This window comes from Panthera pardus, unplaced genomic scaffold, assembly GCF_024362965.1.
Source record: "Panthera pardus isolate Hobbes unplaced genomic scaffold, ASM2436296v1 HiC_scaffold_11, whole genome shotgun sequence".
In the NCBI taxonomy this organism is placed as follows: domain Eukaryota; kingdom Metazoa; phylum Chordata; class Mammalia; order Carnivora; family Felidae; genus Panthera; species Panthera pardus.
In genome coordinates, this window is record NW_026526666.1 from 97,186,471 (window position 1) to 97,209,735 (window position 23,265).

A 23,265-nucleotide genomic window follows, 5' to 3' on the forward strand; every position below is an offset into this window, starting at 1 on the left:
TCTCTCTCTGTCTCTCAAAAAATTAAAAAATTTAAAAAAAAAACTTAAAAACTTAAAAAAATTCATTACTGAATTCTCTAAGCATCGGTACACCCAGGTTCACCACCAGCTGAAGAGAAGAAACAGAGAATCTGGTTTTGAATTATGTTCACGTCTGCAGAATTAGTGTCAATCCCAGAGAAACCCTGAACCCAGAACCATAGCCACCTGTAAACTGGTGTCAAATTGGCCAGTAGGGGGCAGGCTGGTCCCAGCCAGTGGGACAGCACCAGGGGTGGCTCCTGGGTTGTGCTCCTGAAGTGCTAGGTTGCAGAGTAAAAACATCAAAGCATCGTGTCTTGATGGAGGGAACGGCTGGCTAGACTTGTTCTCTGTGGCCTTGGCTGTTTTCTTGACTGCTGTCTTTATTGAACAAGAGTTGCCACCATTTATGGAGGATATATTACGTACTAAGGTCTGGCCTCAGTATTTCTATCTGCGTTAGAGACAGTTATTTGCACCCATTGGTGGAGGAAGAGAGATTCAGAGAGGGGCAGTAACTACTTCAAGGTCACACAGCCTATCCCTGGTGAAACAGGAATTCTAAGGCATGGCGCCAGTGCTCTTGAACCTTTCACTATGCTGTCCCAGCACCCAGGAATGCACTGCTCATTTTATACTTTGTAATACATTCTGGACACCCGGCCTCCTAGTGCAGCTGGAGGAAGCCTTGCAGAGAATCACTGTTTTCACTGCAGAATCTGTCATTCCAAAGACATCCCACAGCTGAAGTAAGAGGGCAGCCTGCTAGAGCGGTCCCCAAAGTGTGTTCCCCAGACCAGCAGCATCCGCATCACCCGAGAACTTGTTAGAAATGGGACTTCTCAAGCCCACCCCAGACCTACTGAGCCACAAACTCACAGGACAAGAACCCCACCCCTGCCCAGCGATGCTGATGCTGCTTAAATTGGAGAAGCAAGCTGAGGCGGGGATGTGGGAAAAAGAGCCTCCCTGCCTCAGTTTCTCTCTCCTTTCCACTCCTTTGGAAAAGATTGGCCCATCCTCCACCCTGGTCTAACCGGGGCCACGGCTACTGGTCGTGCAGCCCGATTTATTAATCTGGTTACAAATGCTGTAGTCTGATTTTTGAACACTTAATCTGGTTCTAGTTCTTCCGGTGACCGTAGTGTTTACAGCCACTTTTTAATCTGTGAGTGTGGAAGGCGAGGGAGCACTGACTGGTACGGGCAGCCACAGGCCTTGGGTCTGTTCAGTCCCAGCCTCCACCTCCCCAATTGTCTGGAAAGGACTAGATATGTCTTGGGGCTTAAGTGATGGAATACATGTGGGGTGCAGAGGGCACCTGCCTTGCATCCAGGCTCCAGGTGAATAATGCACTCCCAGCCCCCAACCACAGTCCACACCTTCACCCCCTGAACCTCTAAATAGGTTCGTTTATATTCAAAAAGGACTTTGCAGATGTGGCTAAGGATTTGAGATGGAGGGGGGGGGGGATTATCCTGGATTATCCAGGGCCCAATGTAATGACAAAGGTCCTCCTGAGAGGGAGGCGGAGACAGACGTCTCATTGATGCTCTGGAAACAGAGAGAAGGGCCATGCGTCCAGGCAAGTAGGTGTCCCTTCGAAGCAGGAAAAGACAAGGAACCCAGTCACCCCTAGAGCTTCCAGACCAACTCATAGTGGACTTCTCACCTCCGGAACCTCAAGAGAATAAGTTTTAAGCGGCTAAGTTTGCGGTGTTTGTTACAGCAGCAGTAGGAAACCCATACACCAGCTTTCTGGGCTCTTAACAGACCTGCCAAGCTCCTTCCCAACACGGAGCCACACACACAGGCTATTCCTGCAGCCTGAGCCGCCCCTCCCCCTTCCCCACCTGCCCCTGCACGAGGCCAGTCCCCTCAATGTCCCGGCCTCAGCCTAAATGTCCCTTCTTCGGGGTAGGCTTCCCTGATATCCTGTCCCCATGCCCCCATTATTGCTCTTAGGGCTTCCCTTCACTTCAGCACCCCTGCCCCCACTGATCTCCCTGATGACCCCTTGGTCCCCAAAGTCCCGAGTTCCATACACCTGTCTCCAACTTCTCTCTATCCTGTCCTGTATTGGTTGAAGAGCCCTCTCCTCTGCCTGATGGAAGGTTCTGTATTGGCACCAGCTCCACCAGATCTCAAAGGATGTTTACGGGATGAATGAGTGGCTCCTGGAGGGGTGAGGAAGTCCAGCTGGGCGCCAGCCCACAGCTGTCACTCGGAAGCTCTTCTCCTGGCACAACATCCTTTATTCCTCTTCCTCTTCTGGCCCATCCCTCATTCAACAAACATGACTCAGCACCTCACAGGTAGCGCCAGGCTCTGACTTCAGGAATCTTCGAGTCTCGTAGGGAAGACAAGGTCATTGAACAGACTCTTGGACAAATGAGTGATGGCTCTGAAGTGTGCTGAGGTCAATCTAGGGAAGCCTGGAGCCGGCAGGTGTCCCTGGCAGGGAGAGTCCGAACCCAGTCTTCCTCCACTTTGAGTCACATTACCTGTGGCACAGAATTAAAGTCAACCACACACACATGCCCCTGAGCCACCCGCACGGCGGAGCGGATCGACGTGTCCAGCTGGTCCCAAGGGTTCCTGCTGGCATTTCTTTGAAAAGACAGTTTTGCACCAGAGCTAAGCATGCTTGCTCTGTGACCAGCCTGCCTAGGACTCATTCCCTGTGCAACTGCAGACCAGGCGGTTAATCTCTATGGTCTGTTCCCTCATCTGTAAACAGAAATGACATTTATAATCCCTATTGGGGCATGTACTATATAGATGGTGGTGGTGACAAGGCAATGAGATAATCTAAATTAGGCCCAGATCCCGGGCCTTCAACCCAGAATAAATATTAACTTGGGTTTTTCCCCGCCCCAGCTTGTTTTGTTTTTTTTTTTTTTCTTGATTATTTGCTAGAATGTGGTAGCAGGTGCCAAAAATGTAAGGAAAAGCATCACGGAAAATACTTCTACGCATTCCTTTTTCTCCAAAGCAGAGAAAACAACTGTTTGTCGTAGCAGATGTGAGATGGGCTGGCAGAGACTCAGAATTGCGTTGATGCACCGCCATGGACAGATGGCCGGGTTCTAAAGTATGGAGGAGCAGAAAAGCGACTTCCTCTCTGATGCTGACAGAAGGATTCTAGGTGGGCTCGCTTTTCCCTGAGTCAGAAGTGAGAGGGCCTGGGTGGCTCTGTCAGTTAAGCTCCTGACTCTTGGTTTCATCTCAGGTCATAATTTCACAGGTTCGAGCCCCGTGTCAGGCTCCTAACATGGGATTCTCTCTCTCCCTCTCTCTCTGCCCCTCCTCCCCTCCCTCTCTTGCTCTCAAAAATAAACAAATAACTTTTTAAAAAAAGAGGTGGGAGAAGCCAAGATCTTGGAAGAATAAGGGGTCTTTGGACATCAGGATGGGCTGGGGTCTGGATGGAGGTCCACCCTGCGGACGGGGGTTGGGGAGAGCAGCTATATGGAGGCTCGAAGTGTGGAACTGGACTGGGTCGTGGTGAGTGGGGTACAGCGTGGGTCCAGAGAGGAGCCCCCAAAGAGACAACAATTTATTCATCCGTCCAGCCAAGGAAATTCAGCACCAACTCTCCACGGAGCACTGCACCTACAATAATGAATGCAGATCATCAGGGTGGAGGCATCAGGCAGGGAAGGCCACGCAGAGAAAGCAGGCTATAACCATCCAACTGTGTCAGTGAGAGAGGACAGAGGAGGCCGGCCACTCTCAACCAGAGGCTGGACTCCACGCCAGGTGGCAGAACATGCCTCTAGGGACTCCATCCTGGGCGAGGACAGCACCAAGTCCCTGAGCCAGGACAGCGCCCTGTCCTTCTGTCCGGGGGTCCATCCTTGTTCCAAGACACTCACTGAAAAAGCCCCCATTCCCTGGAGCGCCTGGGTGGCTCAGCCAGTTAAGCGTCTGACTTCAGCTCAGGTCATGATCTCTCGGTTCATGGGTTTGAGCCTGTGCTGACCTCTCTCTCTGCCTCTCCCCTGCTTGTGCTCTGTCTGTCTCTCTCTGTCTCTCAAAAATAAATAAATGTTAAAAAAAATTCTTTACATAAATAAATAAAAAATCCCCCATCCTCAAACTCAACTCTGGAAAAGATTTGAGAGCTCGGAGGTGGAGGGGAGATGCTGTGTGTCTCCCTTCTTCTGAGCCCCTGGGGAGACAACGACGTGCTGGGCACCCCCCCTCCCCCCCCCACCACGGATGGCCAGCTCCTGCAGGGTGCCTGCCCTCCCCATAACCACATTTGACCCTTCCCTGGAGTTCTGCAGCGGGGGTCTCGTGGTCAGACCCCCTTCTCCATGGACCAGACACTCCTGGAGGGCGTCTATGCGGTGAGAACCTGCAGGAATCACGTCACCTCTCTGGGCCTCAGTTCCCCCTCACGTGAAAGGCCGGGGGAGGAACTTAAGAGTCCTGACATTCTGCAGAGTTGTGCATATAGCTGTCACTCCATTGCCTGGAAGAGCTTTAATTATGGGATGGAAAAGAAAGGAGCCTGAGGGTTTGGAGGACACAGACCGTGAACTAGGGGCCTCAGCCGGGCCGGATTTAGCACTCTGGGTGTGTCTGCAGCCACCTGCGGCCTGGCGGGTCCAACAGCACATTGGGGCTCCGGTCGGACCCACCTGCACAGCCCGTGGCCGTTCTCAGAAGCGCGGGACAGGGTGCAGGCGAGGGGGAGGGACAGGGATGGCGTGCTCCCGCCGGGACATGGCACACAGCGGTGGTCTCGGGTAGGACGAGGTGTAAATGCTCTCCCTCGGGGCAGCCCTGGGCGTGAGCCACCTCTGCTTCAGCTGCTCATAGAGTCCATAGTTGGTAGGGGGAGCTGCAAGAGAAACCGGGGTCTGCGTGAACGGGACCGGGCATAGACTGGCCGGGGGACAGCGCAGCGGGGGCCCTGGGGGTTTCCCGGAGCGAGGCTGGCCGGGCTCCGGAGGGAAGAAGGGCTTGCGGGGGGCCGGCTCCCTGTGTCCTCAGGAGGGACCAGGCGCCGGTCTGTGGGCCTCGGAGAAGTCAGCGCCGTGACTGGTTAAGGATGGAGGGGAGCGTCCTGCCCCAGCGGCGAAGCAAGCAGTGCAGGCGTGCGAAGGCCGATGTCGAGGACAAACCCCAGGGTAACAGGGCGTGGCGCGCAGCTCACCATCGGACCCCTTTGCGTGGAAGGGTGGGAGTACAAAGCATAGGGTGCAGAGAAAGAGGCATGGAAAGAGGCAAGGTGCAGCTTGAAATGTAAATCAGATCAAGGCCCTCTCTTACAAAAATCACTCCAAAGTCCTAGTTCCGCTGGAAGGACACGGTCCCCCTCCTCACTGTGGCCTCCGAGCCCTGATGTGGTCTTCCGGTACTCCTGCCTTTTCACTTGCCATTCCCTTGCCTGGAATGCTCTCCCACCCCACCCCCCCATTCCTGTATGGCTCCCTCCTTCTCGACTCAGCTATCTCTCCCAGAAAGACCATCCGGCATCATTCCACCCGAAGGAAATTCACAAACACCCGCCTCATTTTCTGTTGCTTACCTATAAGTTTTCTTCATGACGCACATCCCTGTCCAAAATTACCGTATTTACTAGATCTTAAGGTATCTTATGCATGCATGGCGTCTGATCTGAGACCCACTGGAATGACGACTCCCCAAGGGCAGGAATTTCTCCCCTGTGTGTCACTCCTGTGTCCTCAGGTGCTCCCGCAGGGCAGGGCCCCTGGGAAGTAACAGTCCCCATTTAGCACAGCTGCCTGATCCGAACGTGCAGCGGTGTTGTTCCTGCCACCTGTGCTCAGGTGACCATGTTTCCATGGTGCACGCAGGTGAGGGCTCCAGTGCACGGCCAGCGTCCCCTCTGTGTCAGGGGGCGGGGGCAGGCAGCAGCCCTGGGGGGAAACGGGATTCTCCCGCTCTCGGGTCATTCTGATGCCCTCGCTGCGCGTCTTTCAGCCTGTGCCCGGCACACCTCAGCCCTACGCGGCTGTGGACCCCTCGCAGCCCACTACAGGGGGGAAATCCTGAATTATACAAATACCAAGAAGGGGGAAGTCTGCTTTCTCCGGGAGCCACAGCAACTTGTGTCCACTCCAGGTGCGACGCGGGGGCAGGCTGGGGTTGTAATTATGCCGGTTGTAATGGTCGTCATATGTGCTAATCAGATGGCGGTGTGAGGGCTCCTGGTGGTGCGTCAGCAGGTGTTTGTACGGGAGCCCCTGGAAGGACAGACACAGCGGGTGTGTTACTGGTCAGAGCAAGGCATCCACGGGGCGGTGGATGGAGGCAGAAACTGTTGCCACCGAGGCTTGTGGTGCTGATGGCGAGGAGGCCTCCACGGGCCGGCGGCGAGGGTCTGCCGCCTGGGCCCTCAGGGCCACCAAACGGGAGACGTGGTTGTCTGGCCCACCTGACACAGCTCACCTTCACACACACATTCCATCTTGGCTGCAGTCCGTTCTCCGTATGAGGGCCCCCAACCCATGCCAAGTCAATTCATCCCTAGAATGGGCCGTGGGGACACATTAAAATGAAAGTCAGGACATCCAGGTGAATGGGAAGAGTCAGAACCATCTCAGTGCTGCCCTGCGATCTGAAATTATACCCTTTGATTTGTCTCGAGTCTCATCCATCCAAGTGCCTATTTCCATGGAGAGAGAAAGACGTTGAATACCGAGCCTGACATATGCACCTTGTATTTCAATCAGTTACTATGGGAGGAATCAGAGCATGTCCCATAAATTGCCTTCTCCTGCAAAGGATTTATGGCTCCCTCAGCTGGAAACTTGGGGAGCGATTTCTTTGGTGGGGGTTATTTACAAGGAGAAGAAAGCCATGTTCTCCTTATTCTGGGACGTTTGCCTGCATCAGTGCTTTTCCTAAGAAAATCCTCTTGGCCCTGCAAGGGAATCTTGGAGGACTGGGCTGATTTACAGGGGAAGATAATGTGGATTTCCATGCCTGTTCTCTTGTCTGGACCAAACAGGGAGGTCTGTGTCTGCTATGGTCTGGAAACGCTGACTGCACATAATATTTCAAGTTAGTGGTTCCATAAATAAGTCAGATCACAATGCCGAAGGGAGACAAGGGGGGAGGCACAGACATTAAGCAGGGGTTCCCAAGATCCGTATCACTGGGTGCCCAGAGTACATTTCCAGCGCCAGGGAGGGCACATTGGCGGGGGGGGGGGGTTCCCATGAACCAAGGGAAGTGTTGGGGGGGCATCATGGCAGGGAAAGGAGGAAAGCCACAAGTTCCTCTTGGTTTGGGGTGTGGCCCTGCTGTCTGGATTATGTACCTAGGATTTTTGTTTTGATCAGGTATGGTCAGGTGGCAGAGAGGGAGACAACTGCCTTTGAAAGAAACAGTTTTGAAAGACATGCCACACCACATGGGGCCACATTAGGGAAACACCCAGAAGGAGAGGACGAGAGAGAGCATGACCCAGGTTGTCCATGTGGTTTCCAAGGGAAGGAACAGGTGAGGCAGGATAGTCAAGTTTGAGTTGAGGAATACAGAGTTTGAATGATTTCAGCAGGCTCTGGGCTATAGGGGTGCCCACTCTTGTTGGTGCCAGGCCCTGGAGTGATTTGGGGCAAAAGGATATTGACTTGGCATAGAAGCGTTAGATAAAAGAGGTGGTTGGGATATGGGCTCTGGGTTGGTTGCTTTGTATCCTACAAGCTTGTTTATAGGCAAGTTGTGTACTATCTCTAGGAATTAGCAAGCCCTGGGAAGGCAGTCTCTCCAGGATCAGCAAGGCCCCTAAGATGTCAAGCCATCTAAAATACAAAACATAGGGGGCGCCTGGGTGGCTCAGTTGGCTAAGCGTCTGACTCTTGGTTTTGGCTCAGGTCATGATCTCACGGTTCATGAGTTCGAGCCCCGCATCGGGCTCTGCGCTGACAGTGGGGAGCCTGCTTGGGATTCTCTCTCTCCCTCTCTGCCCCTCCCCCACTCACTCTCTCTTTCTCTTTCTCAAAAATAAATAAACTTTAAGAAATTAATAAAATAAAATAAAATACAGGACATAGAAAATTTGGTTAATACACCTGCCTAGGGGCAAAGCACAGGAAGGGGGTTTTCCCTGGGGAATGCTAACCCCATCTATCCAAAGTCAATTTGAAGGGAGATCAGCATTTGCCTAAGAAGGGGGAGGTGTGAGGTGGGGGATGGGAGAGGTGCAGAATGAAATCCACAGAACAGCTGACGGACTGAAACGGCTGTTCAGAAGCAGCGCTGTGTCCAGGGTCCCTGGCACACAGATATTTGAACAGAGTCCTTAGAAGCGAATATCTGATTGCTTGGTTCTATTTTGTGTATATGTTAGCAGGGGGCGTCTTAATTTTAAACAGACTGTGTGTGTGTGTGTGTGTGTGTGTGTGTGTGTGTGTGTGTGTGTTTATCTCATCAGGGTTTGTTATGAGTCCAAAGAGAGGACACCTAATGTGTATTGAGAACTAGCCTAAGTACTTATGTATTGATAACTGGGGACCAGGATCCCCAGATCATGGGTTTTTATTTTGACTTCCTTACATTAACAGGCATTTGGCACGCTAGTGGCAAAGGCTAGCAGCTCCAGACCATCAGCAGGGTCTGTGGATGCCAGCGTGCTCCAGGAAAGTCAGTGCAATCCAAAGATGCCAGGATTGTCCAGAGATGCCAACACAGCCCAGCGGTGCCAGCACAGAGCTGAAAATTTGCTGCTATTTATACTAAGATGGACCCCCAAAATGCAGAAGACAGAGTCAACTCCAGCAGATAGCGTAAAGGAATATGAAGATACTTCTTGCTTGATTTACAGACCGCCCACCTGCTTTGTCCCTTACCAACCAGCCAAACGGTTTTGGACAAACCATTGACCACACCTGGGACACCTTTTTATCTGAAAAGGAGGTTGCTGGGCTGAACTATCTCTCAGATCCCTTCCAGCTCCAAAATGCTTCCATCTGACAATGTCCACCCCTCACTGTGTGCCCCCACCCTGAGTTTAGGCAGGTAAGGGTTAGATGGGTCATGGTGGGGGACGTGTCCTGAGGATGCAGTGCCCTGCTTCCTGCTCTGGAGGCCTGTGACACAATGACGCACATAGGCCCTCAATGAGTGAGAGAGGACAGAATGGCCCTTGATTTTATACAAAAGAACAGGAAGTTGGGGCATAGATGATGCAAAACACTGCCGTTCAAGCATCACCGCTACTTGTTTTTGCAGGACCTCCCCGATTTCCTCACTATGTTCACCTAATTCAGTATTTACCCTTTGCCTACCTCCTGTTGGGAAAGTGTGGGGGAACGGGGAAAATGATCCAAGAAAGTGCTGGGGTACAGGGCAGAGGGAATGCTACTGGCTTGAGATTTGGTGGGTTGTAAATAAAGGTGAATGCCATCAGTGGCCCCCGGGTGGGGGAGGATGCCCACGAGACTGCTCCTGTGTCCCCAGAGGGAACCGAGCCTAGAAGGAGGTGGTGTCTCCTGAGCTCTGGAGGGGATCCCAGGCCTGAGTGTGGGGCCCCCACCTCCCCCACTTACCTCCACTCTCCTCTTGCCATACCACCTGGAGATCTGGTCGGGTCTGTGGCCCGGGAAGGGGACATACTCTTTTCTGTAAATGGACTGAGGTGTTTCCTCCATGGCTTTGGTGAACTGAAAAAGACCAAATACTCAGGATAACTTCTGTGATGCACCTTCTCATGCTTCTGTAGTGTCCCCTCCCCTTCTGGGCTACGGGAGGCTGGGAAGAGGAAGGATAGACACGACCCCAGGGCAACAGCCTACACAAGCCGGGCTTCATTTTGCCCCCTCCCTTCCAGAGCTTGGAAAGGAACATGCTCAGGCCATTGGCACCCCACTGCCCAGACCCAAGCCTCAGGAAAGCTGTTCCTTGGGTCACCCGACCACTTGTCATGGTCTGCACCTGTTCCCTTTGTCCTCTCTCTCCCCGCTATCCACTCCTGCTAGCCTCCTTCTTTTCTTCTTGTTTTCCTCGCTCTTTCCAGTTCCACTCTTTTTCCCCCCATTATCTTATGTCTCCTGGTTCAGTTCTTAAACATTGATTGTGGTAAAATATACGTAACAAAATTTACCATTTCAACCATTTTTATGCACACGGTTCAGGAGCATTAAGTACATTGATATGGTTGTACAGCCATTAACACCATCAGTCTCCAGAACATCATCTTCTCACACTAAAACCCTGAACCCATTAAATGGCTCCCTCCCCAGCCCCTGGCATCCCCCATTCTACTTTCTGTCTCTATGAATTTGACTCCTCTAGGGAGCGCACACAAGTGGAATCCTACAGTATTTGTCCTTTGGGGCCTGGCCTATGTCACTTAGCATAGTGTCTTCGAGGTAGGATTGTCTTCCTTTTCAAGGCTGAATACTGTTTCGTTGTATGTATATGCTACCTTTTGCTTACCCATCCTACCTTTGGGCTGCCTTGAATAATGCTGCTACACACATAATGTATGAACCTCTCTCTTCCAGATCCTGGTTTTAGTTCTGATGTTTATAAACCCAGAACCGGAGTTGCTAGATGATATGGTTGTTCTATGTGTACTGTTTTTAGCAACTGCCATAGCTTCTGTCTCCCACAGCAGCTATACCGTTTTACATTCCCACTAGCAATGTACAAGGGTTCTGATTTCACTTACATCCACACCAACGCTTATTATTTTCTTTTTCTTTCTTTTTTTTCAATATTAGCCATCTTAATGGGTGTGAAGTGGTATCTTGCGGTTTTGACTTGCTTTTCCCTAATGACCAGTGATGTTGAGCATCTTTTCATGTGCTTTTTGGCCATTTGCATAACTTGGAGGAATATCTTTTCCAGTTTTTTTCCCCATTTTTAATTGTTCGTTTGCTTTTTTGCTGTTGAACTTTAGGACTTCTTTATATATTTTGAATATTAATCCTTTATCATATGTAATATTTGCAAACATATTCTCCCATTCCATGGGTCACCTTTTCACTCTGTTGATAGTGTTCTTTGATGCCTAAAAGACTTCAATTTTGATGAAATCCAATTTATCTATTTTTTTCTTTTGTTACCTATGATTTTGGTGTCCTATCCAAGAAATCATTGCTAAATCCAATGTCATGAAGTTTTCCTCCTACGTTTTCTTCTAAGAGTTTTACCATTTTAAGTCTTACATCTAACTTTTTGATCTGTTTTGAATTAATTTCTGTATGTGGTGTAAGATAAAGGTCCAACTTCATTCTCTTGCATGTGGATATGCAGTTTTCCCAACACCATTTGTTGAAAACACTGTTTTTTCTCCACTGAATGATCCCTGTTGAAATCATTTGACCAGATATGTGAGGACTTACTTCTGAGCTCTTTATTTTATTCCATTGGTTTATATTACTGCCTTTATGCCCATATATCAATATTTGGTTACTGTAGTTTGTAATAATTTTTGAAATCGGAGAATGTGAATCCTTCAACTTTGTACTTCTTTTCAAGATTGTTTTGACTATTCTTGAGAATGGTCTCTTGAGATTCCAAGTGAATTTTAGGGTGGATTTTTTAATTTCTGCAAAAAATATCATAAGGATTGCATTGCATGTGTAGCCATTTTGGGGTGGTATTGACATCTTAATGATATTAAATCTTTCAATCCATGGACATAGGAGATATTTCCATCTATTGGCATAAACTTCCATTTCTTTCAGTCATATTTTGTAATTTTCATTGTATAGGTCTTTTGCTTCTTTGGTTAAGTTTATTCCTAACTATTTTATTCTTTTTGATGCTATTATAAATAGAATTTTTTAAATCCCCCTTTTAGATAGTTCATTTTTAGTGTATAGAAATGCAACTGACTTTTGCAATTTGATTTTTGTATCCTGCTACTTTGATGAATTCATTTATTAGTTTTGACAGGTTTTTCTGGGTTTTTTTGTTGTTTGTTTTGTCTCTGTATGTGTGGTCTCTAAGGTTGGTACATATAAGATCCCATCATCTGCAAACAGAGATAATTTTACTTCTTCCTTTCCAATTTCTTGTTATTTCTTTTTCTTGCCTAATTGCTCTGGCTAGAACTTTTAATACTATGTTGAATAGAACTGGCAAAGCAGGCATCCTTGTCTTATTCCTGATCTTAGAGGAAATTATTTTTGGGTTATTTACCACTGAGTACGATGATAGCTGTGGGCTTTTCATTTATGGCCTTTGTTATGTTATAGTAGTAAAATACTGAGTAGAGTTCACAAGAAAAGCCATCTAGTCATGGATTTTCATTTGGGAGATTTTTTTTAAACGTTTATTTGTTTATTTTTTGAGAGAGAAGGAGAGAGAGAATCCCAAGCAACCTCCTCACTGACAGCACAGAGCCCGGTGCGGGGCTCAATTCCACAAACCATGAGATCATGACCTGAGCCAAAATCAAGAGTCGGACACCTAACCAACTGAGCCACCTAGGCGCCCCAGGAGATGTTTTTATTACTGGATCAATTTGCTCACTAGTTCTAGAACTATTCAAATTTTCTATTTCTTTGTGACCCTTTCTTCAATATGTACTCTCCTTATTTGGTTCTTGTAACAGTTTTTGACTTAAAGTCTACTTTTTATGATGTTGGTATAGCCATGCCACTCTCTTTTGATTGTTATTTGTATGGATATCTTTTTTCAATTCCAACCTACGCATGACGTTAGATCTAAAGACTGTCTCATATGTGTCATATACTTGCATCCCAGGTTTGCGTTTTTCCCCCCATTTGCCAATCTATGTCTTTTGGTTGAAAGTTTAATCTATTTACATTTATTTTTCAACGTTTTTTTTTTTTTATTTATTTTTGGGACAGAGAGAGACAGAGCATGAACGGGGGAGGGGCAGAGAGAGAGGGAGACACAGAATCGGAAACAGGCTCCAGGCTCCGAGCCATCAGCCCAGAGCCTGACGCGGGGCTCGAACTCACGGACCGTGAGATCATGACCTGGCTGAAGTCGGACGCTTAACCGACTGCGCCACCCAGGCGCCCCAAATCTATTTACATTTAAAGTAATGACTGTCAGGGGAGGACTTCATTTAACTACTTTGTTATTTATTTTGTTACAGGGTTTTTGGTCCCTCATTTCTTCCATTACTACTTTCATTTGTGTAGTTGACTTTTTGTAGTGACACATTTTTATTTTCTTCTCGTTTCCTTTTGTGTATACTCTGGAGATATTTTCTTTGTAGTTATCATAGAGATTGCATATGATATCCTAAACTTATAATAATCTTTTTAATAATCTACTTTAAACTGGTACCAACTTGACTCAGCTCTGACATAAAAACTGTGCTCCTGTACAGCCCTGCCATCTCCCATTTTATGTTACTGATGTCATAAATGGCATCTTGATATATTTTGTACACATTAACATGGATTTATAATTATTTTTATGCATTTGGTCTTTAAATCCCATAAAAAAAAGTGGAGTTACAAACCAAAATCACAATAATAGTGGTTTTTATATTTGTTCATGTGTTTAACCTGTACCAGAGGTCTTTATTTCATATGACTTTGAGTTACTGTCTAGCATTGCTCTGTTTCTTACAGGGCAGGCTTAGTGGTCATGAACTCCTTCTGCTTTGGTTTATCTGGGGATGTTTTTAGTTTCTCCTTCATTTCTGAAGGACAGTTTTGGTAGCTATAGTATTCTCAGTTGATAAGTTTTGTGGATTTTTTTTTTTTTTAGCATTTTAAATATATCACCCCACCCCTTTCTGGACTACATGGTTTCTGCTGAGAAATTTACAGATAATCTCATAAAGGCATCTTTGTACAGTGATGAGTCATTTTGATTTTGCTGCTTTCCAAATTCTCTCTTTGTCTTTGATTTTCAACAGGTTGAGTATAATATGTCTTTGTGTGGGTCTCTTTGGATGTATCTTTTTGCAATTCACTGAGCTTCCTGGATTTGTAGATCTGTATCTTTTCTCCAAATTTAGGAATTTTTCAGCCATTGTTTCTTCAAATACTCTCTCTACTCCTTTCTCTTTTTTCTCCCATAATGTGTATACTGGTCTACATAATGGTGTCTCATAAGTCCTTAGACTCTGTTCACATTTCTTTCTTTCTTTCTTTCTTTTTTTTTTTTTTTTGTCTTCTCAGACTCAAGAATTTCAAATGATCTCTCTTCAAGTTCTCCGAACACCTCTAGTGAATTTTTTCAATGTAGTTATTGAATTTTTCAGCTGCATAATTTCTATTTGATTTCTTTTTATAATTTCTATTTTTTATTGATATTCTTATTTTGTTCATATATCATTTTCCTGATTTCCTTTAGTTCCTTTGTTCATGTCTTCTTTAAGCTCTTTAAGCATATTTAAGACTTTTAAGTTTTTGTTTAGTCCTTCTGATGTCTGTCTTTCCCCAGGGCAGTTTTCCCCACTTGGTTTTCTTCCCTTCGGCGGGCCATGTTTGACTATTTCTTTGTATGTCCTGTAATTTTTTGTTGAACGTGGACATTTGTAAAAACAGCCCCCTCTCATAGTCTTTGCAAACTGGCTCCATTTAAGGGAAGATCTCCATTAATTAACAGGGCATGTTCTGAGGCTTGGAATCAGCCTGATATGAAGGAAGGCTTAAGTTCTCAGGAGTTTTCTGAGCATGCATCTCGCCTGGGCCTGTGTGTGTGTGTGTGTGTGTGTGTGTGTGTGTGTACCTTTGTATTTAGTCTGTATTCACAGCTACTTTAAAATGCCTTACTTTCCCAAAGAGTGTCTCCCCTGCTTCTTCTCAAGGCCCTTTATGTTCCGTTGTATTCCTCTACCTGTAATCTCAGGCCTCAGACCTTCACTGGTTTGTAGTCCCCTGGCAACTTTTGCTCACTGTAACCAGTCTGCTTTCAACAGCCTTTCTTGGCCTGAAACATGAACTATGACACTTTTCCCCATCTGAGCTCTGAGTCAAGCAAAACAGAGACCAGTTCTTTAGGCAGCCTCCAGACAGATTAAAACGGTTGCCCCATTCAATAGCCAAAGTACGGCAAGAGCTCAGATGTCCATCAACTGACGAATGGATAAAGAAGATGTGGTTTATATACACAATGGAATACTACTTGGCAACGAGAAAGAATGAAATCCTCTCATTTGCAACAACGTGGATTGAACTGTAGGGTATTGTGCCAAATGAAATAAGTCAGTGAGAGAAAGACAGATACCATATATTTCCATTCATATGTGGAACTTGAGAAACTTAACAGAAGACCATGGCAGAAGGGAAGGGGAAAAAATAGTTTCAAACAGACGGGGAGGCAAACCATAAGAGACTCTTAAATACAGAGAACAAACTGAGGTGGATGGGGGGCGGTGGGGGAGAGGGGAAAATGGGTGATGGGCATTGAGAAGGGCACTTGTTGGGATGAGCACTGGGTGTTGTATGGAAGCGATGAATCACGGGAATCTACCCCTGAAACCAAGAGCACACTGCATACACCGTATGTTAGTTAACTTGACGATAAATTACATTAAAAAAATAAAAATAAAAAGTTGGATGTCCAAAAAGTAAAAAAATAAAAAAAATAAAATTTTAGCCCTCTTTTCCTCTTTGCAGAAAAAAAAAATGTGCTTCTACTCTCTCTGGGCTCAAGGGAGGGGGAATGGCCGCTAAGCCACTGCTTCTCTGAAACTGAACTATGCTGTTCTAAGGAGAGAATGGGGAAAAAAAGCAACTAAAAATATCTTAGAATTTCCTACCATTTTGAATGTGACTTTTTCTAAACTGGGCCTTTTTTTGTTCACTGTGGACCTTTAACTATTTCCCAGAGCTCTTGTATAGTTGTTTTAGACAGGCCATAGTTGTTTCTTAAGTGTTTCCATGGGAGAATAAGGAGCTGGAGCTTCTCGTCTACCAGGTTTCTGATATCACTCCAACTCTGCTCTCTTTATGCAATCTCTTCTAAGTATAGGACCAACCCATAGTATTCCTGGATACTACCTCACCCACAAGAGCCTGGAGGATTGCTCAGCCAGTTCTTCTTGCCCTTGGAGCTTCTCTTACACACACCCTTACTCCCCAAATAAGGCCAAGTGAAATCAGAGCTAACAATGGCCATAGACCACATCTAGCCAGAGGGCTGGTGAATTCCAATGTTCTCCCCGAAAACAGTCTTTACCGATTCTCAGAAGTCACCACCAACCTTCTCCACACTTAAACCAAAGCCTCCAATTGTATTTCACTCTCTTTTCTTTGCTCATTTCCCAAGAAGAAATGAGGATGTCTACATGTCTCTGCAGACATTTAAGTGGCTCAGTCTTGATTGCCACTAATGAAGATATTTAATTTCAAGTAGGCCAATTCAGGCAAAGTATTTTTGTTGTGGCCTTAAAATACACGGGAACACCAAGAGCCCATTTGTTCTGTTTTGAAAATAAAAACTGAGGGGCGCCTGGGTGGCTCAGTCGGTTGAGCATCCGACTTCGGCTCAGGTCATGATCTCGCGGTTTGTGAGTTCGAGTCCTGCGTCAGGCTCTGTGCTGACAGCTCAGAGCCTGGAGCCTGCTTCAGATTCTGTGTCCCCCTCTCTCTCTGCCCCTCCCCTGCTCATGGTCTGTCTCTCTCTGTCTCAAAAATAAATAAAAACATTAAAAAATTAAAAAAAAATGAAAGAAAAACTGAAACGCACAGGCCGGGCAAGGTTGTGGAACAGGTGCCACAGAGCAGCAGCCCATCCCTGGACATCAATGTAGAAGAGTGGCAAGCCTTCCCTGGCAAGTACCACACTCTGGGAAGGGCCAGGCCAGGGAGAACGGATGTTCTTCAGGTCAAGATGCAGAGGAATTAGAGACAGGGAGCACCAGATGCCTAGAAACACTCCACTGAAAATAATGCTGTAAGGCACAGCTATATTCATACCTGTACTATCGTGTTTTCAAGCTATACCAGGGACCTTGCTGATTACTTGAATGTAACTCCTCTCCGAAGAGCACAGAGACCCTAATGCCCCATTCTTAAGATGTAACTATCTATGGCCCCTAATTTGGAAATAGTAATGACCTCACTCCTACCTCTGCCTGCCAGTCCATCCCCCAAGCCCTCTGTCCACTCTCTCCCTTTCCTTACCTTCCTCCTCTCTTCCACCCAGTTTCCAGTGAGCACTCGGGTTGAATACTTGGTCTCCACCTTCCAGCCTGGGGTAGAGAATGACTGTGGACTTACTGCAGTCAAAAACTGCATGGTAAGTGCTTGCCCCGAGTCTTTAGACTTGAGACAGTTTCAGGCTTTAGGGGTGGGTAGATGTTATGAAGTTGTTGAGTGTAGGGTGTCTTTCTCTCTTATCGTCCCAGCCACTCTTCTGAGTGGATAGAGATGACACCCTGCCAACTTCACAAAATAGATGGGCCTGAGAGTCTGCTTTCTGCCTCCAGGGAGAGGTGATGTGATCTTGGATTCCCTACTGTTGACTGTCTCCATGGTGATAGATTGTGTATAAATACTCTCCTGAAGGGAGAAGCTGATTCTTCAGGAGCAAAACTGACCTCATAAAAGCAAATCAAACCAGCAATAACCACCACAAATGCAGGAGCCAGAAGGGCTTGGTGTTCGTGCTGTGACCCCGTGAGAGGCATCATCTTTAAGGCACTCTTTACAGGGGTGAGTTGAGATGGTCGCACTCTATCACTACGTAATGAGTACTGATGTGTGAGGCCCACTCTGAGATATCTGTGTGCATTCACCCATTTGATCCTCACGGCAGCCCTTTGAAGCAGGTGCCATCGTTACACCCTTTTACAGATGAGAACAGTGAAGCAAAGAGAGACCAAGTAGCTGTTGAAAGTCCCACGTGTGGGAGAGCTGGGATTTAAATCCAGTCTGATTCAGGCCTAGACCCTTGGGCTCCACTCAGTGCCTGTCTGCCCCTTTGCCCAAGGAGTTTCCACAGAGAATCCTATCTTTGTGCTCAAACTGATGCTGTATGGTTCATTTGGTTAGTCCTCATTCATCCCACAATCCTCTCACTGACCACATGCTACATCTTGGGCACTGAGCTGCGGCTATAAATGCATCAGTGACTAGACCAGGGTCCCATCCCCACAGAACCCAGTCTGATGGGAGAAAGACTATTATTTTGTTTACTCACTAAGCAAAGGAGTCTGGAAACCACACGTGGAGGCCACACGTGCCTCCTCCCTCTACCACCTGACTCCTGTAGTTGTCACTTCTTTTTTTTTTTTTTTTTAAATAGGCTGAGCACCAAAGGGTGTGCTCCTAAACACTAATGCTTAGCCTTGCCCATTTGTGGACTTGATATAAATGCAACCGTAGAGCATGTATTCATTTGAGTCTGGTTTCCTTTCCTCAATATGGTTAATGTTTTTAAGATTCATTCATGTTGCATATAGCTGTGGTTACTATGACTATTTTGGATCTAGTATGTGTCTCCTGGTACCCAGATACAGCCATTTCTCTAGAGCTGTACTTCTCAAATTTGTAGTTTCTTAAAAATTATTGAGGACCCAAAGGGGCTTTTTAAAATGTGGATTGAGGGGCATGTGGGTGGCTCAGTCGGTTAGGCGTTCAACTTCTTGATTTTGGCCCCGGTAGTAATCCCAGGGTTGTGGGTTTGAGCCCCATGTCGGGCTCTGCGTTGAGCATGGAACCTGCTTAAGATTCTCTCTCTCTCTCTCTCTCTCTCTCTCTCTCTCTCTCTCTCTCTTCCTCTGCCTCTCTCCCACTCATGCTCTCTTTCTCTCTCTCTAAAATAAAAAAAAAATTAAACTAAAAGAACTAAAAAAATAAAATAAAATAAAATATGAATTGTATTGGTGATCTGGAGCCAGATCATGGCAGTGCATGAGAGCCAACTGTGCCCATCTCTTCCCAACACCATATTCTGTAAAATCACATCAGTAGCTCAACATCAGTCATGGTGGGAACATTTGTACCACAGAACAGGCAAACTCAGTGGATTAATATAAATATATTGACTATTATTTATTGATTTCAAAAAAATTCCATCTGTTATGATATATTGTCCTGTGTAAAGGAGAACATCTAATATCACATAGATACGTAGTTAGAAGAGAGAGAGGTATTTTAATAGACTTTGCAATTAATTGTGGATATTCTTCAATACTACAGGAAAACTCAGCGGTAGTTTCTTAAAGGTTAGTTACAAGGTGGAATCTGAACCTATTCAGGCAACTCTTTGAACTCTGTTACATTAAAATCTACTTGTTGATTTTGTGCTTTGAGGAGACCTTCCAGTTATTTGTGATTTTGTTACATCATGGTGTCATTTGAATACCTGAGCTGTCCAGATCTTTCAAATGTTGACCTATTATACGATATCTTAAAAATCTGTAGGATCTTAAATATCACTAGTAATCTCACCAGAAGAGCATTTAAGTGTTAGGAAGTTGACAAGTTCACAGTGATGGATACAAGTTCTCCAAAATTCTAATTTTAGCTTGAAAGCTAAACTGTTGTCATTGGCAACAGCTAATGTCCACTGTTTTCCCTGAAGTGTCAGACTTATTTTGTTCTTTTTTTTTCAATTTATTTATTTTGAGAGAGAGAGAGAGAGAGAGAGAGAGAGAGAGAGAACGAGCAGGGGAGGGGCAGAGAGAGAGGGAGAGAGAGAACTCCAAGCAGCCTGATAGTGCACTGATAGTGCAGAGCCTGATGCGGGGCTTGAACTCACAAACCACGAGATCATGACCTGAGCTGAAATCAAGAACTGCACACTTACCTGACTGAGCCACCCAGGCGCTCCTACTTCGTTCACTTTTAAGAAAACATCTGCCAAGTGTTCCAATTTGAATATTCATGGTTTGTCCACCCATCATGCTTTCAAGTAACAGTCGTATTTAATTAAAAAAAAAAAAGTCTACCTAATGCTGCTCACAATTTCAGCAATTGCACACAGCGCTCTTTTTCAAGAGAACATCATTCTTGGGTGCGCAACAACAGAGCTTAACTCATACCTACTTTCTGTTTCATCACATGGCGTGTTAGAAAGATAACCGCTCAAAGGTCAAGGTTTAATAAAGTTAGTAATTTTTACTTCTTCATCAAGGACATCCTTAAGGGAAACTAGCATTGTGATCGTTGTTAGTTATCTCACTGCAAAGCGTGTGGTGATGGAGAACACGACCGCGATCACCACTGATGCCCCTGCCTTGATTCATGCATCGGGCACCAACTGTTTTACCCACCACTGCTTCTACAGCCCAAGTGCCAATGCCGACATTGTGGAAAGGAGTGAATAACATCTTAGCATTAGTAACAAAATAGTTTTGACCTTGCAGGTCTCCTGAAGGAAGCTTGAGGATCTTGCTTTGGAAACCTCCACTCTAGGATACATAGATACACCTAGCAGTGGAATTGTTGGGTCATAGAGTATGTGTGTCTTCAACTTTGCTAGATAGTGCCGAACTGTTTTCCAAAATGTCAATTTATATTCCCCCCATCAGTATGTATGAGTGTGTGTTTCCATCACTCCACACCCTAGAAATTTTTCACCATCCTAAACAGAAACTCTGTACCCATCAAAACAATAACGCCCCATTCTTACTTCCCCTAGACCCTGTTCTACTTTCTGTCTCTATCAGTTTGCCTGTTCTGGGTACCTCATATAAGGGAAACCATATAGGGTTTTTGTTTGTTTGTTTTTTGGTTTTGGTTTGTTGGTTTGCTTTGGTTCAGGTTGGTTTGGTCTTGCTTATTTCACTTAGCCTAATGTTTTCAAGGTTCGTCTATGTTATAGCATGTGTCAGAATTTCACTCTGAATGTCCTTTTTCAGAATGAATAATGGTTGAATAATAATATTCCATTATATGTGTAGACCACACATTGTTTATCCATTTGTCTGTTGATGGGCATTTGGATTGTTTCCACCTTTTGGCTATTGGGAATAATGCTGCTGTGACCATTGGTGTATAGGTATCTGCTTGAGTTTTTCCCCTTTCAACCTTTTGAAATACCTAGGGATGGAATTGGCAACACAAAACCATTTCCCCCAGTGCTCACACCATTTTACATCCCCACCGGCAATGCATAGGTGTTCTGAATTTCTCCACATCCTTGCCAACCCTTGTTGTTTTTCATTTTTATTAATAGCCCATCTTAATGGGCGTGAGGTGACATCTCATCATGACTTTGATTTGCATTTCCCTAATGACTAATGATGTAGAACGTCTTTCCATGTGCTTATTGGCCATTTGTGCATCATCTTTTTTTTTTTTTTTTTAGTTTTGTGGGTACAATTTATTTATTTATTTTTAGTTTATTTAAATTCACGTTAATTTACATACAAGGTGGTATCAATTTTAGAAGCAGAACCCAGTGATTCATCACTTATATACGACACCTGGTGCTAATCCCAACAAGTGCCCTCCTTAATCATTAGAAAAATATCTTTTCCAGTCATTTGCCCATTTTTTAAATGGGTTGTTTGAGAGTGGTTTCTTTTTGTTTGTTTTTTTTTTTTTTTTGCTTTTGCTTTTGTGTGTGTGTGGTTGAGTTGGAGGAATTCTTTGTATATTTTTGATATTAATTCCTCATCAGATACATGATTTACAAATATTTTCTCATATTCAATGTGTTATCTTTTCTCTCTTGATATTGTCTGTTCCTATGTATTTTACATTTTATGCTACTTAAATGGATTATTTTCATTTCACTTTCTGATTCTTGCCTACATATTAAAATGCAGTTGATTTTTTTTACAGATGATAACTTTATATCCATCAACCTTGTTAACTCTTATTAATTCTACTGGGTTTTTTTTGTAGATTCCTTGAGAATCCACAGGTAAGATCACAGCATCTGAAAATAATAACGATTTTATTTCCTCCCTTTCAATCCCTATTGGTTTATCCTTGTCTTTTTGCATTGCCTAGGACCACTAGTACAATGTTAAGTAAAAATGTTAGGGAACAACTCTTTTCCTGTTTCTGATACCAAGGGGGAAAGTTCTGTGTTTCACCATTAAGTACGATGTTTGCTATATGTAGATTTTGTGAATGCCATTTACTAGGTTAAAGAAATTTTCTTCTCTTCTAAATAGCGACAGGTTTTTCCCCCATAAATAAGTGCTTAATTTTTTGCATCTATGAAGATAATCACAGTTTCTTTCATTGAATGTATTAAGTATCACAAATTATATTGAGTTTGTGATATGAACAAATTCTCCAATGTTAAACTGATCCTGCATTTCTAGTATAAACCCAACTTGGTCATGATATATTATCCTTTGTATGTATTGATGGATTTAGTTTGCTAAATACTTTTTAGAGATATTTATATCTAGAGGCGCCTGGGTGGCTCAGTCGGGTTAAGCGTCCAACTCTTAATTTCGTCTCAGGTCACCATCTCCCAGTTCATGAGATTGAGCCCTGCATCGGGCTCTGAGCTGATAGCACAGAGCCTGCTTGGTATTCTCTCTCTCTCTGTCCCTCCCTAACTCATGCTTTCTCTCTCTCTCTCTCTCTCTCTCTTTCTCTCTCTTTCACTCTCAAAACTAAATAAACATTTAAAAAATATTTATACCCATGAGTAAGATTCTCACAGCCTGTCATGTTCATTTCCACTCTCCTTGTGGAATTTTATTACTAGGTAAGCCTCACAGAAAGAGTTTACCTGCTTTTCATATTCTCTAGGTCAATTTATGTAGGATTAAGTTCATTTTCCCCTTAATATTAAGTAAATCAAGGCATGTGGGCCAGGAGATTTACATTTTGTTTCAGTTTGTTTTGATTCAATATCTTTTATTATAAAATGAATCATATTTTGTCTTTTTTTGTGGGTGTCAGTTTGGTAAACTGTATTTTTCTGGGAATTCACACATTGCATCCAAATTTTCAAATTTTTAGTATATGTTGCTCATAATTTCCTCTTATTATCTTTTTAATATCTCTAGGATCTGTACTGAAGTCTCTTTTTATTCCAAGTATTTTCTATTTGTGCCCCCCTTCTCTTCATTGGTCTCATCAGATGCTTATCAATTTTCTCAGTGTTTTCAAAGAGCCCAAACAAGGCAATATTGATGATCTCTACCATGTGATTATTTTATATTTTAGAAATTTTGCCCTAATGATATAAAAAAATATATAAAGATAACAAATACATTGAAAACTACACAATAATTTTTTTAAAGATATTATTTTTAAATAATCTCCACACTCAACATGAGGCTTGAACCCACAACCCTGAAATCAAGAGTTGCTGACTCCACTGACTGAGCTAGCCAGGCGCCCCTATAAAATACTTTTTAATGCTAATCTTTCAACCACTTTAGGAAATTCTTAGCCA

The 23,265-nt window shown here is 44.8% G+C and overlaps 1 protein-coding gene across 1 annotated transcript; it reads right to left on the reverse strand.

Moving 5' to 3' along the window:
- Positions 1–4,497: 4,497 nt before the first annotated feature.
- On the reverse strand, positions 4,498–17,505 carry CFAP107 (cilia and flagella associated protein 107). Its single transcript, XM_019461445.2, has 4 exons — positions 17,073–17,505; positions 9,552–9,665; positions 6,065–6,242; positions 4,498–4,873 (listed from the first exon to the last, which is right to left on the reverse strand). The coding sequence occupies exons 1-4, from the start codon at positions 17,184–17,186 to the stop codon at positions 4,692–4,694; spliced, it is 588 nt and encodes a 195-aa protein (XP_019316990.1). The 5' UTR covers positions 17,187–17,505; the 3' UTR covers positions 4,498–4,691.
- Positions 17,506–23,265: the final 5,760 nt, after the last annotated feature.